The sequence below is a fragment of the Anser brachyrhynchus genome (assembly GCF_964034855.1).
Source record: "Anser brachyrhynchus genome assembly, chromosome: 2".
In the NCBI taxonomy this organism is placed as follows: domain Eukaryota; kingdom Metazoa; phylum Chordata; class Aves; order Anseriformes; family Anatidae; genus Anser; species Anser brachyrhynchus.
In genome coordinates, this window is record NC_137695.1 from 110,223,017 (window position 1) to 110,237,233 (window position 14,217).

The 14,217-nt window shown below is 35.1% G+C and overlaps 1 protein-coding gene across 3 annotated transcripts in view; it reads right to left on the reverse strand.

Annotated features, from left to right (window-relative positions):
• The window catches only part of NDC80 (NDC80 kinetochore complex component), an 18,289-nt gene continuing 4,072 nt past the window's right edge, over nucleotides 1-14,217 (reverse strand). For all 3 annotated transcript variants that reach the window (XM_080578702.1, XM_080578701.1, XM_080578700.1), the window contains exons 6-17: nucleotides 12,954-13,056; nucleotides 12,046-12,135; nucleotides 10,688-10,781; nucleotides 9,706-9,812; nucleotides 8,641-8,785; nucleotides 8,149-8,354; nucleotides 6,983-7,135; nucleotides 6,617-6,706; nucleotides 5,367-5,459; nucleotides 3,981-4,111; nucleotides 3,081-3,183; nucleotides 1-2,712 (exon numbers count right to left, since the gene is read on the reverse strand). In XM_080578702.1, the coding sequence (XP_080434828.1) occupies nucleotides 2,590-2,712; nucleotides 3,081-3,183; nucleotides 3,981-4,111; nucleotides 5,367-5,459; nucleotides 6,617-6,706; nucleotides 6,983-7,135; nucleotides 8,149-8,354; nucleotides 8,641-8,785; nucleotides 9,706-9,812; nucleotides 10,688-10,781; nucleotides 12,046-12,135; nucleotides 12,954-13,056 (1,438 nt within the window). In that variant the 3' untranslated portion in view covers nucleotides 1-2,589. The remainder of the gene's footprint in view (nucleotides 2,713-3,080; nucleotides 3,184-3,980; nucleotides 4,112-5,366; nucleotides 5,460-6,616; nucleotides 6,707-6,982; nucleotides 7,136-8,148; nucleotides 8,355-8,640; nucleotides 8,786-9,705; nucleotides 9,813-10,687; nucleotides 10,782-12,045; nucleotides 12,136-12,953; nucleotides 13,057-14,217) is intronic.

Sequence of the window (14,217 nt, forward strand, 5' to 3'; positions counted from 1 at the left end):
CATGTTTAAGAAATTTTATTGGGTTTGAAAATACATAAACTTAAGGCATATTAAGTAAGCTGTACAAAAGATACATTAGCTGTAAATAAGGGAACTGTATCCATACAAAAGCCAAAAAAAATTACAAACTACTAATACTATTGCAATATGCAGGTGCCAGTGGTACACTTTGATTAAGACTTCACATTCCGGTTTAAAAAACAAACTCAAGCAGTAATTATGTTCTAGTGTCTGTTGCATAAATCTGAAAGCCACATCCCAGAATACAAATTAAAAAATAAGGAACTGACTTCAAATATCCCACAGGGGCCTTATGTTCAAGAAACACTGAAAAGTTCCTTGCATTTTAAAGTGTGAAGATGTATGAGACTAACATCGGCTGATGCCTACTATATTGTATCGTGACACAAAAATCACCATAGTATTTTACAGAACCTAGGTCAAATCCTGAGCTAATTCTGAAGTCAATTTTGTTTGACATACAGACCAATAATGAAAACATGTTGCCAACACTACCTGTGTGGACTTTATTACTTGGACTAAGTTAACTTCAGAACATTAGCTTTGCAAGTACACGAAGGAAGGTCATTCTGACCTTGATTCCTTAACCCATTACCATTGGGTTACATTTTGGCCTTTGAAATTACATTTACTCAGCCAGCTGACTACTCCCCATGGCAAAGAGGCTGCAGATACTAAGAAACAGGAACAACCAGTTACAGAAGCATAGAAAAGTCAGGAAGCCAGGAAAGAGTGTAATCCCTAAAGAAACACTTTAAAGGAACATGATTGTTTGGTATTTCTAACAGTTTTGCTTAATTAGGAGAATATTGTTTTAGATAAATATATTAGAAAGTTCACAGAAACAAGCTTCTAGAAAGAAAGAACTGAGATTTGAGGAAAAAAGCAAGAGTTTGTAAAGGTAAGACAAAAGAGGAAAACAGAAGAAAGAAATGTTACCTGCTTGTCAGAAAGCCATTATAGCTAATTCATCTTCCAGAATATAACAAAAGAGAGCTTGAAATTTAAATACTGCCATAATTAAAGCATCTGAAACAAAATACCAAGACCAGAGCTAGAAAATTCACATACTATGTTAATGAGGACGACTGAATTTCATGCAAAAAAATAGCCTAGAATTAAACACAATTCAGCTATTAACTTTCATTCTGTGTTTAGAGGGTCTAACTTAAGTTTTTATGGGTATTTGAAGGATCTGTGTTTCACGTGAATACTTTGTCTAATTAGAGAATTAAGGAGCAACTTTATTTAGCTATGAGCCACCAGAAACTTTTGAATAGATTGCAGATTTTTTGTTGTAGATTTGAATCAGTGATTTATCACTGAACTGTATTCAAAAACCTCAAATACTTCAATACAACAGGGAATACCATCATAAATTAAACTATCCAATACTTTTTTTTAAGAACACAAAAGTATATAACAGTAGACAAGCAGATACTACTTCTGCTTTCTGCATGGCATCAAACAAGAAAGAAGTACATGCTCAAGAGATGGGGATACATTCTCTTCAGTGTATTTGGACTGGAGCTCCCCATACACTAACTTTACTGCTACTTTCCTGAGGAAGAAAAAAAATTAAGTATGGTCTGCCCTACTGGTGTAGCAAAAGAATGCAGACTCGCTTCAGATCATTTTCATGTATACAAGACTAGTTAGTTACATCTTCAACTGATGAGCTAGATTGACAGAATTCACGTTGCCCTACTTAGAACTCTCTCTAGTACACGTACTGAAGAAGTACAGTAAGTTTTCATCTGGTGCTACAAGCACTCAGAGACAGAACTTTATTTTCAAACTATCTTTCATTCTCTAGATGATTTACAAGACTACCGTATAACTACTACTGATCTTTCCAGAGAGGTTTTTGCTAAAAGAAAAATAATAAAGACCTTACACATGTACCGGGGGTCTCTGAGCATTTGATAGATAACAGAACAGACAGGAGACTGGAAGACATTTACATTTGGTCTTGATGGTAAATTGAAGACTTGAGGAAGGATGTGCACCATCACGTGTGCACACTAAATACATACTTATACATACGTATACTAGCAAATGCGCAAACTATACTCCAAAAAGGAAAGTGTGACTCTTCTCAGTTAGCAATCTTCAAAGTGTAGAAAAGCCACTAGTTATTTTATTTTTGTCAGTATCCTCTGCATTGGTGCTGTCACTTGCAGTCTTATCTGTAAGTTCACTGCAGCTGGTTATTTTTAACAGGCTGACAGTACTCACCTTGCTGAATGTTACTAGAAGAGCACATATGATTTATTTATACAGGAAAAAAAATGAAATTAAGTTGTTCCATAGTTGTCCTGTTATAGACATTTGTAATTTTGTATAAATACATCATAAGGAGGAAGTGTAAGCAAACCTTTTTTTTTTTAATTGCAAATGTTTCTTTTAATCCTTTACTATATTTATATTAATAAAGCAGAGGAGGTTCATGAACATTTCTTAAAGTTAAAACCAATTTAGCTGCTAAAAGGATGGTTGCTTCCTGCATTTAGGAGGCACCACAACAGCTTCAGAAGCACAAAATTTTCATCTTCACCTTTTTAGTAATTACACGCTTTCAGCCTTCTTTTTATAACTGTCTAGAATTCCAGTCAAGACTGACAGTAGATCTTCAGACATGAATTCTTCATAGTCTCTGTCAATTTTTGCATTCTGTTCATCAAGATATTTCTGGAAAAGTTACAGAAAGTTTATTAGATCTATTGTGGTCTCTATTGTGCTGGTTCTGCTAAAGTATTCTGAGCAGTCATTACATGGGTTAAGTGATTTCAGTTAAACGCTAATACATGGAGCAGATGCAGATTAAATCTGACAAGATGTTACTAGTGAAATATAATGATCAATTCTGATTACTTATACCAAATATTTTGTCAATAAATTTAACCATAGTCTCATGACTAACCATAGAAACCTTAGACTCAGTGCAGCATAAATAACTGATGCTTTACTGAGTGGAGCAAGCTCTAATGTAATGTGTTCAGTTACAGTTGCTGATATCTCTAGAAAGATATAATTCTGAATATTGAACTGCAGCTTACCTCTATAGATACTACATGAGTAGCAATCACTTCTAAAAGACGATTCAAATTATCACCTGCTTTCCTGCTCTCTTCTGTTGTTGTTTGCATAACAATTTGATATCTAAAAAGTAAAGACATTCAGAAAATCGTGACTGTAATTCTAAAGTTCCTGACATCTACAACAAATTCTTTACCACGGTAGATATATTGTCATGTTTAGTCATAATTTTCCCTATTAATATTAACTTTAATATTAAACTTAAGTCAGGCTGGATTTATTAACATGCAACCCAGGAGAAAAAGGACCATATTGTGCTAACTAGTAAGAAACAAAAGTACCTTAGAGCATCACAGACTTCAGACTGTAAAATATAGTTGTCACATATATTGGTAAACAAACTAATATCTTTACTACAACCACATGAGTCACAGAGGTTGGAAGGGACCTCTGGAGGTCATCTTGTTCAAACCCCCTGCTCAAGCAGGGACACACAGAGCAGGTTGCCCAGGATCACATCCAGGCATCTTTTCAAGATGTCCAAGGACTCCGCAACCTCTCTGGGCAGCCTGTGCCAGTGCTCTGCCACCCACACAGCACAGAAGTGCTGCCTGATGTTCAGAGGGATACTTGTGTTTCAGTTTGTGCCTGTTGCCTCTTGTCCTGTCACTGGGCACCATTGAAAAGAACCTGGCTGCATCATACGGAAGAAGTACACGGAAAACAGGAGTGCTGGTACAACAGACAAATATGCTTGCAAAAATAAGTGTCAAGAAGAAATGTATTTCAACTGTGAATTTGTGAAACTAATATATCAAGATGGATATCCACTCAAAGAATTTTACATTAGGACTCAAGAGAATGTCTTTATCTACTCCCCCACATAATCTACACAAACAACTAGAAGTCATGGGCCTTACTGTCGCTGAATATCATGCAGTTCATTTGTGGCTTCACTGAGACCTTCATTGACACCACTTTCAAGTAGTTGTTTATGCTTCTCTAACAATTCCAGCTCATTTGCACATTTTCGCTCCTCTTCTTCTGCCTCCTATAAATATTAAGGAAGAAAAAAGAAATCACATATTTTAGGAAAAATTAGGATTTTTTTCCACTGTGTATTATTCATCCTGATACTTGAATTAGGAATTCATGACACATGGAACTTCACACTCAGAACTCAAAAACAAACAAAATCAATCACAAACCAAAATACACAACCCAAGAACAACTCCCTGTCACCCCCCACTCAACCCAAATGTTTCAGGTATTTTCTGTATCTTCTGCCATTCAAAGCCAACTTAACCTTCCCCTTATTTTTCTAACAAAATTTCAACGCCTGTGTTGCTGCTGTCTTCTCTTCAAAAATCATTTCAAAAAGATATTATATGTATTTTTTCTCTAAATAGCTTAGAAACAGAACTTACAAACAACTGTTTTTGGGTTTTGACTACAAAAAGATTTTTCTCTTTTGCCTCTGAAAGGAATGTAGGAAATGTAAGTAATCAAACAAATGCACAAAACCAAACCCAATTCCCCCATCATTAAAACATTTAATTCTGGTAAATTACTGAAATATAATACTTCAAAAACACTAATACTGAAATCTTATGGATGGTATATTAAAAGTTACAAGAGAAATTACATGACTATGTTCTATTATAACCATCCAGATGTTATTGAGTATTTTATGAGTTTGCCTTAAAAGAAAGGTGCATGTAGCGACATGGATCAAAAGCTACATTTCAGGAATTTTTGAAAGCTATAAACTAAACCAATTGCTTCCACCCACCTAAGCAGTGTAACTGCTGGGGGGAAGAACAAATACAAAAAAAACAAACAATTTTATACCATTAAATATTTGGCTAAAAGAACATTAAATGTATGTTTTCCTCAATATTTAATGTGGTAACAGGTTTACTACAAACTTTAAGTTTATTTACTATATACAAATCATAAACAAGGTAGATCCTATTAACTCTAAAATGTGTTTAAAGCAAGTTTTGCGACATCTTGAGGTCAGGAGATGGACATGGCTGCTTTTATTACTGGTTGTAGTAGCTTATGATTTATTTTGGCTCTGCCAAAATATGACGCCAGGATCTTAGGAGAAAGTGGAAACTAACTCTTAAAATAATACCCAAGTAGTTATGGAAAGAATAAGAGAACACTATCCCCTGCAAGATGTGTGGGCAAAGGTTCAAAACAAACAGAAAAGCAAAACAAAATCTTACATATAAATACAAGGATTAAGGATAAGGATATCATTAATGATAAATTGCCATCAATATACAGAAAAGTTTTACCTTTAGCTTCTGATGGTAAAGATCATCCAGCTTTTCCGCTTCTTCTTTCAGTGTTTTCACGCTGCTTTTCTTCTCCACTACCATTGCATTCACCTAGAATGAAAACGTGACTAAGAAAATATAAAGTAAAAAGAATTCCTATGTATAACTCCATGCCATCGCAGACAACACATTAGCCCTGAAACACTGTGTTAAACTAGGTCTGGCCAAAATGGAGTTAACCTTCTTGATAGCAGGCTGTATGGTGTTCTGTTTTGGATAAACGGCTAAAGTGGCATCAGTAACACACCAATGTTTTTGATATTGCTCAGCAACACTTGCATAACTTGGCTACTGTCAAGGGTCAACCCACCCCTCAAGTGCTAATGCAAAGAATTGTAAGTGACATTTGGTATCTATACAATCACACCTTTTGCCACAGAATCCTCATTTCACAGGGAGAGGGGGATGAAAAAATAAACATATTATCTTTGGTGCATACAATGCTAATAAAAGTTTATTTGCATTACATGTAAAAATGTTGGGCTAGAAATGAAGGTTCTTCTAGAAGAGTAGGTTTTGAATATATAGCTGCAAGTTTTCAATGTCAGTTATTTATGGTTTAGAAAAATACTAATATACTTTCAATACTTCAGTCTTAAGGTTGATTTCAACAAAACCATACTGACTCTCATGGAAAAAAAAGGGGGGGCTTTATATGTTCTGAAAGAGTGACCCATAATCTTGAATATAAGCAAAGGTTTTTGGAAGTCCCTATACAAAGTTTGGCAAATATTTAATGATCTAATTTTTGTGCTAGTAGCAGGTGGTTTTGTTTGGTTTGTTTGGTGTTTTCAAACAATTGGTGCTTTAAGTTCTTCATGTGGCATTGCATACGGCAGCATGCTATATGACCAGAAATTCTCCTCCTTCCAATCCATCCTGAATCCAATATTGCTGAAAATCTTCCTACTTACAACATGCCAGTGATAAGCCACACAACAGAATGGAATTGACAGCTTACTAAAAACAACTCTTTCCAATTTTTATGATCAAATACATGCAGCTGCATTACCTTCAGCGTAGGGAATACATACTATTTCAACCTAATTCTCACAAAAGCTTTTAATAACAAAAAATAAGTAACATAATTAAAGCAGTCTTCTCACAGCTTCCCAAAAAACACACAGTTCACACATGCAAGAGGTCAAATGGGACTAACAGGCAACATTGCGGTATCTTAGTACTAATTTTCATTAACCAAAATATACCTGTTCTAAAGTATCCTCCAAACTCATTTTCCGTTGAGTAGCTTTCCTAATTTCTTCTTCAGTCTGGTTTATGATCTCCATAAGGGGAGCCTGTAATACACACAAGAAAATCTAGCTAATGCAATTTGTTAGTTTAAACTAAGTTTTTCCTTTCTCCATTTTTTTTTTTTTTTAAACTTAGGCTGCTGTACCCTCCAATACTACATTTTCTTCCATATATCTTGTGTAGCTATGACAATTCACCCCAGAAGCTTTTCGCTGAAATTTCATGGCAAGTTTTAAGAGAGATTTTCCTAACATTTCCAGATAAACACTAGCATTTCCTTGTGAGTGGTAACAGATGCATTCTGTGTTGACTCTACTTACCTTAATCTGAGTTCTGTATTTGACTAGGCAATTTGGTCCTGTCTCAGGATTAAAGTGAATCTCAAAGTCATGGCCTTTGGAATTCTCAGCACTTATTGGAATCAATTTCAGCTTTCGAGCCAGTTTATGATACTCTGCCAACTGTGTTTCGATCTGTTCAGAAGTGAAAAGGACAAAAATCATAGAAGAAAGACAAGTGAAAAGCTTTGCAAAAAGTATTTGTATGGTATTTTAAACAGATTTCTGGGTTGTTGTGCACAAATAGAATTCCAAGTCATGCCACAGTACAAAAGAGCTGTATGTATTAGCAATCCAGCAGTTTGCTCTCTTTGGAGTAAATGTTGTTTTAGGATCCTCTCTGAGCTTATTCTACAAGATTTCTCAGTGTGTTTGGGTAAGACTGTATGGTTTCACCTATGGTTTTCCCTACTTCTGTATTTTTCCTGTTTCAACTTTTTGAGGATTAGTTGACAGGAAAGGAGAAACGTGCTTAGAAATAATACAAATTGCTAAAACAATCACTCATCACGTCGATATGCCTTCTCTCATTGGTTTTGCCAGGAAACATCAGTCACACATCCTAACAACATACTTTTAACTTCAGCATATCTATGGACATAGCTTATTAAACGCTCAAAGTTCTGAGTTTCTGCCATTTATATTAAATGTCAAGTAATACAAGTATTTTTTCCAGTTTTATGTGCTTCACTGTTGTAAGATATGAGAAATTTAATACCAAGTGCTTGAGAAAGCACAACCCTGCCAAATGCAAAAGATATTTGAAACAAATGTGGGTTTTATTTTATGTTCCTATGTAGCGAAGCAGCAGTTTTTAAATCTCGTCACTTACAGGGCCACCTGTCTTCATTCTGGGTAAAAGGTAATAAATCCAGCCCTTAAAGTCCTTCTATTAGAATTTCCACATAAGGTGCCAGTCTGTCCCTAAACACACACAGAGATACTGATTCAAAGCACTAGTTTTGCATTCTTTGTGAAGTCTTAACAGAATCTATTTCAGGCTAATGTTACTGAAGCTCTTCGGTTAATATACATCTATGCTGTTCTAAAATCATTTAGCAAAATTTAGCAGTAGATCAAGTCCCAGGTTTAAGCTCACATCATGAATACCGATAGCTATCTCCCATTATGGAAGGGTTTTTACATACCGCCTCTTTATTTCTAGCATATTTTAGCTCTTCATTCCACAGTTGATGTTCTTCTGCTTCCAGTTCCTTAGTCAGCTTGTTAATGGTTTGCTGTAACTCATTTCTCTCATGATTTATTCTCTCAATATCCGCAACTGAGTACTTTTGGTTATCAAAGATGTGCTGGAGCCGGGCATTCTCCTGCTTCATTGCTTCTACTTCCATTTCTAAGTTCATAAACCATTTGTTTACATTAATGTAAAAATATCAGCCTATATAGTTAAGCCTTATCTCTCTACATTTTTATGAGTAAGTACTACCTGTATTTCATTTCTCTAGCTTGCAAACAGCTATAAGCCAAAATTTTCTTTAACAATTAATTTTGTGAAGTTTATGCGGAACATTGACATACACAAAATAAGTACCACACTCTTTCCCAAAGCTGAGAATTACAAACTATTTTTTAAACTTATTTCTAGCTTTACTAATCATTTATGACCAAAGCCAACTTACCTGCTGCCTCAACTTCCTCATTAACACCTTTCATTTTCTGATCAAGGATGTTTGTATGAGATTCCAGATTAGCCAGATAAGCCTGGTATTTCTGAACATCAGCTTGAAAAGATGATCTCAGCTTTCGTAGTGATACTAAACGATCCTAGTAAAAATAGATGGAAAGAACAAACAGTATAATATTAACCTAAAATAATCATCTTACTTTCCCGCCAAGATGGTAGAACAATTACAATCAATTTCAATAGTATAAATATAAAATTGAAGAACTCATTATTATTATTTTTTAATTTGTGACAGCTGACTCAAGTTAGAGTCTTTAGAATAATAGCAAGAGAGGCTGAAAAGATGGCTTGTACCTTAAATCTTTTACTTCAGCATTTAAAGCTTTGATTTGCATAAGGCACTAAAAATTGCATTAGGCACTAAGAATGTTGTATAAAGAAAGTTTTTACTGCAGGAAATTCACAACTTAGGTATTATAATACACAAAAGGCAGATGAAACAAAAGGGCAAGGAAAGTGGGAATACAACATGTAAATTTTGCACAGCAGACAGGAGTCTCAGTTTGTCAGCTACACAGCTAGTAAACTATTTTTAGTTTCATGACATATTAATACCAGAAGCTGCTTTTTCTAACAAAGTATTTCCCCTAAAAAATATTTTTATTGATTGCTACCACTAAAGCACCAAGTGCTTTCATCCACTAAAGTTCTCATACCAACATTTTTGGCAAAGATACTGTTGAAATTCAGATAAACAGCGGTTCAAGTATTTTTATTAATATTTCAGCCAATGCAAGATCTCATTACCCCCAAAATACCTGCATAATATCAAACAAATAGTGACACCATGGTAGATGTGTTCTACTACAATAGTAACGTGTTCTACTACAATAGTATAGAATCTGCAATAACCAGGTCTAACTGGAATCTTATAAAGCATTGAAAATAGTTTTCCATATTTGTAACGTATCACCAGACTCTTCCTATAGAATAACAACAAAAGGTTCAGTAATTGAAAATTCAAGCCCCCCACATACACAAGGACAGACAGTTTACTAACCGGCTCGCTTTCCCTTTCTTTTTCCAGTCTTGCAATTTCTTCATGAAGTCTTTTGTTTTCTGCTGCTAAACCTTCTATCTGGAATTCATCTATATTAAATAAATCCTCTGTGGGGGGATGGGGAGAAGAGAGTGGGGTTATAAGTTAGTCTTACTGAATATCACCACCTATTCAGAATATCTGGGTAATTGTCTTAGCCTCAGCACAGTGAATATCTGTTATCTGAACAATTATTTTAAAGAGAAAACTAAGAGAAACTATAAAAAAGATTTTACTGCAAATAGGCAACAGAACAAACCAAACAGTGTTTAGCTCTTATATGACACAAATCACTTCTGTGACATCAGTGTCCAAACTCCCATAAAACCCAAACGACAGGACAGTGGGGGTTAGACAAGTTTCCTCTGTTCCAGCTTCACAAGTTAATCTTATTTGTATACACCTTCCTCATCCACGTGCTTCCTTGCATCTTGAGACTTCCTTTACTTCCCTCAGTCTTTGCCAAAAAATGACATGATTAATTTTTCCTACTAATATCTGGTAATGTATGATACATGAATCACATATGGGAATCTTTGCAACAGTTTAGAACACCTGTTGTTTCCAGAACTTTTAGAAGAAGCCGAACTTCTTTTCTCATCAGATGTGCAGCCTATGGCTTTTTCATTTAAATAAAAACTTAGATAGAAACAAGAATATTTGCACAGATGGAATTTGCATCTGAGGAACAGCATATGGCTTTTCTATTACAAAGCCATTGAAAACAACAGGGTTACGCATGTACATCTGACAACAGAACACATCCTGCATATCTTCACTGGTAACAATGCATGAAAAGAAAACCAAGGCGGTGCAACTGAGGTACTTGGGAATTCCACATTCCCTTACATCAGATCATTTTTACTTGGAAACTAAGCAAAACTCATGTTAGGAGAAAAACTAATAACAAAATCAAATACTTTATTAAAACATGAAAACTTACTTAATTTTGACTGCACTTCTGCATCCAATTCTTCAAACGTATCTCCCCCTTTCATGAAGTGCTCATAACACTTCACAACATAGTCCATGAAAAGCTGAGAAAAATTTAAAAAGTTTTCATGAAGATTCAAAGGGTTGTAAAATAGCTAGGTAGTCTAAATCTACTCGACTAATGGAAGTTAAATGGGAATTGAACAGCTGATGATAAAAATATCTTCCAATAGTTGACTGCACTTCTTTCTGTAGGAAAGTACTTTTTTTTCCCCCTTTAATCATAAAATCATAAGATTACATGTAGGTATTTGGAATTTGCATTGTTAGCAAAGTTCTTGAAACACTTCACACATTTCTCTGGGATACTTAACAATAGTAGTAGGTACTATAGTAAGTAATTCATTATCTTGCAGTATATGATTCTCTGAAGCTAGATAATAGAAACTGTAGTTCTGTTTAACACACCTCGTAGGTAAATACGAGCATTATACTTTAGATGTGCAGATGTTAGAGAATTACTACTAGAATTACAGGAAGGTTAACCAACAACAAATTTGCTGGAGACTTTCTTTCAGAAGCAACTATACCAGTACTGTAAATTTTGTTTTAATATATGTTTTATGTGCAAATGTACGAGTGCATAAACACATTCAGTTTAAAAGCATTTTTACTTGTTGACTGTCAGGTTTGTAACCTTGATCCAAAATCCCAAATTCTGATTTCCAACCTCCCTCCTCCCCCTTTCAATTTTCTTAATTAAATCTTCTGGCACATCATAGCATCCCCTTCCAAAACTTCAGCTTCAGTTGACACAGAGTTAAAACTGAATAGTACCAGTAAAATGTGATAAAAACAGAAAGTAAGAAAGCTGCTGGATTTTGAAGTGCCTGAGTTACATTGCCACCCTATTTTCTAGCTAAACATTACCACCAATTTTTAAAAGGTAAACTCAGTAGATATCAACAGGATTGACATTTCCAATTAAGTCACTATCTTTACACTGTACTGCTGTTATCCACAGAAGACTCAAGTGCTAAAGAGAGATATACCTGAGACCCAACTCAGACAACAAACAGCATAATGACTCCCTTTCTCCAGGAGAACGGATTCATAGCAACTCGGAGAATAAGACATTTCAGTTTAATACCCACTCTTGACTGGCCAGGATGCCTGCTCAGGAAGCAAGTTGAACAGGCTTTTTATATAATGCTATTATACTTCCTAGAGAGCTCCGAATATAAAACAGAACAGAATATACAAACACAGTTCAGTTCAGATTATTCTATCATACTTGAATTGTTGTATTACAGTATATGGCAAAATTCAGTTGAACAATTCTGCTAATCATTTACATTTTCATAGTACCTTGTTATGTACAATTCCATCATCTGTCTCTCCTCCCCAGTTCTGTCCATCATCAAATGACGATGAATTTTCCCTCATGGCAGAATACAACTGAGAGGCACGTGTTTAGATACAAAGAACAATTATGAATATCTCCATTAGTTGTCATATTAGGTTTATATTCATAAAAGTCACAGTAACATCGGCTTAGGATTTCAGCAAGCAATGTGTAAAGGTGCTGCCAATCACAGAGTAACATGCCCTGCGTTATGTTAACTGAAAGCACCAGTGAAAAGGCATTAACTGGACTATCAACACTGCCAAATTGCCTTGGTAAGCTAAATGTATCTTTTCAGCATATAATGGATGGGATTTTCAGGTGTATGCAATTTAGCGGTGTTGAAATTCTGTAACAGATTCCAAACTTGTTTCAGATCTGAGCTGGAAGCAACAGTGAATTGCCACTATTAAGAGATAAGCATACAAAAAAGCATACTCTGTACAAACAATCACATGACACTGGAATAATTGCTATTGAAAATTCCATCCTTAGACTTCAAATTTAACAGAAGATGGCAGCTATCATATGAAGTTCAGCACAAAAGATGCTTGATTATACTTATAAACTTATCACTTTTATATATATATATATATATATATGTAAAAATATAAAAATGTAATAAGCCATTTTTCCTCAGACAAATTTATCCGGTGCACAAAGTCACAAAAACAAAATTTAAAATAATATAATATTAAAAACTCAGTTTCTAAGTTACTAAAAGTAAGGACTGGATGGCAAATAAGAATACCTATATTTTTTCTTCACATAGATAAAAAAGAAAATTTTTAGAACACTTAAGACATCAGTATTGAAACCAACATTCCAGCCTGAAAAGTGGAAATATTTTGCTTAAGAATTCAGATGCTACCTTGACACAGTCGATTAACCAAACCAAAGCTGTCACGATCTGAGGCCACGTGTGTGGAGCTCCCACTGTGTACATGGAGCTCTTTGACAAAGCAAAAGGGTACCTATAAAGGAAAAACCCAACATTTTAAATAGCTGTGGAAAACAAGTAACTAAAACCAGCATGTTTCTACATTTAGATCAAGCCACACAAGGAAGAACAAACTCAATTGTACTTTATACTGTACATCAAGAGGAGATAAGCAGAGGTCTTACACCACAGTATGTTATTCTATTATCATGGGTTTCTCATTCTATGATTGAATGATTTTTTTTTTTTCGTAGGCAGAGACTAGGAACAATCAAGGCTTCATACAAAAATGCATGCACTATTAGCTCCTTGGTCCTTTCCTATTCAGTTTACTATGTTGCCTCGGGTCTTGATAGCAAGTGCCCTTAAACCAGATTGTCTTTCTCCTTCTGAAAGAACTACGGGAGAGAAGCTCACTGCAGTACTAGGGAAGAAGAGTGGGTGCCCTGTGAGCTTGAGGTGATTCATGATGAGACAAAAGACCTCAAAGGGAAGACAACAAACACAAAAGAGGGAATAACAGTTCAGTGGATGCTTAGTCCACTGGATGTTCAAGCCTGGAGTTCCTAGCACATGAGAACAGCAACTGAGATGCAGGAGTCCTATTCTTATAAGGCAAGATCCTTACCTCTTGGATCAAATGCACTTTGAAAACAGAAGAGCACCTGACAATGAGCTTACAGCCACACAACAACAGAAAACAATTTCAGAACAGCTTAATATCAAAGTACTAATATTACCCATAAATATGGGACACACAAAGGCTATACTACTAACAACAGACATCCTCTCAAACTCTTCTACAAATCAATGAACAGAAGTGCAGATGTTATTCCATCTTTAAACTGACAGTTGCACCAAGTTATCTTAAGAATTTAGGACAAGAAGCCACTGAAATAATGACAATTCTAAATAAGTACTCATGAACCACTCAGCTTGAGGACTTTTAAAAAATGAATTATTTACATCAATTTTCTAGCTCTCAAAAGACTTCTTAAACTGAGTTCTCAAAATAACTTTTTATCGGGGATTACGCTTTTGGTGCAGCAGAATAAGGCCTCTTGAGAGCACTTCCTTTTCCATATTTCAGCTAGAGCAGCAATTTCATATGTTACAGATTAAAACAAAACTTTATTAAAATACTGAGAAGTAAGCAGAACAGACATGTATACACCTACGGAACCCTGGCACACCA